The 1,082-nt window shown below is 40.4% G+C and overlaps 1 protein-coding gene across 1 annotated transcript in view; it reads right to left on the bottom strand.

Annotated features, from left to right (window-relative positions):
- LOC107578006 (coiled-coil domain-containing protein 39-like) overlaps positions 1-985 on the bottom strand; it is a gene marked incomplete at both ends in the record, with an annotated part of 4,811 nt that extends 3,826 nt beyond the window's left edge. Inside the window, 2 exons of the mRNA XM_016264018.1 lie at positions 287-385; positions 794-985. Coding sequence (XP_016119504.1) covers positions 287-385; positions 794-985 — 291 coding nt within the window. The remainder of the gene's footprint in view (positions 1-286; positions 386-793) is intronic.
- Between the last annotated feature and the right edge of the window lie 97 nt (positions 986-1,082).

Genomic DNA, 1,082 nt, shown 5'->3' with positions numbered 1-1,082 from the left:
CCCCAATAACGTGATATTTAGCCCCTAAAATGCTAATTTTACCAGGGAAACCCCACCAAAAATGTGTATTTTACCCCACCGGAATGCTATTTTTACCAGGGGATCCCCCTCAAAACGCGATTGGGCTAGTTTTGAGTAGCAATTGGGCGAGCTTTGTTGTGAAAACCTGGCAACCCTGATTAAAAGTGAGTGAAAGAACTGAGGAAAAACATATCAAAAAGTGATTGGTGGACTGTGAGCTATAAGACTGAGTAGTTGTCTGAGAAAAGAGAATGCATTACTTTGCTGTTTTGTCCTGAATGTCCTTTTTCATGCTGGTTAACTGAGATCGGGTGGTCTCCACATCTGTGGCTGTTCGGTCTAAAGTTCCCTTCAGCACTTCCACCTGAGAGGAAAACACCACATTCGATTAGTTTAACCAAATTCATAAAAACATTTACATTTGATTAACACGAAAAAAACAACAACACACATATCATGTACTGTACCATGGTACACTGATGGAATCATATGATAATGCCATGGTACTTTTATAATTTCCATAATAAACATATTCATCTACTGTGGTATTTACATGGTACCCCAAGGTCTTTGAAGAACAAAAAACGGTAATTGTATCATGGTACCATAACAGCCTTGGCAGAATGATAAAGACTGGTACACTTTTCATCATGATGGACTTTGATTGGTTTCTGGGTCATCGTGGGGTTAAGGATAGAGGAGCAATGAACTGTGGATGCACATTTTAGGAGATGAGAAACACCCCAGTGTCGGGAAGCTCTGGTAGACTCACCTCATCCTGCAGACGCCTTTGGCTCCTCTCCTCTTCCTGATGCTGCTGTCTGAGTCGAAGCGCCTGACGTTCAGCCGCACTTATATTCCTCTCCAGCTCTTTATTGTTCTCTATCTCACGGTCCATGAAGTCCTTCCTCTCCTTGAGCAAATAATTCTTCTCTCTTATTACTTGGTTCATCTCTGCCTGCATCTAGAATACCAAGTGATTCACATTCAAAGTAAAATAAACTGTCTTCTGAATTAAATTGTTGATACAGATTTAGATAGTTATGCATCTTATGAAAAAA

The sequence above is a fragment of the Sinocyclocheilus grahami genome, unplaced genomic scaffold (genome assembly GCF_001515645.1).
Source record: "Sinocyclocheilus grahami isolate Dianchi unplaced genomic scaffold, SAMN03320097.WGS_v1.1 scaffold8275.1, whole genome shotgun sequence".
In the NCBI taxonomy this organism is placed as follows: domain Eukaryota; kingdom Metazoa; phylum Chordata; class Actinopteri; order Cypriniformes; family Cyprinidae; genus Sinocyclocheilus; species Sinocyclocheilus grahami.
Note: the sequence above shows the minus strand (reverse complement) of the source record. Positions and strands in the feature narration are given on the sequence as shown.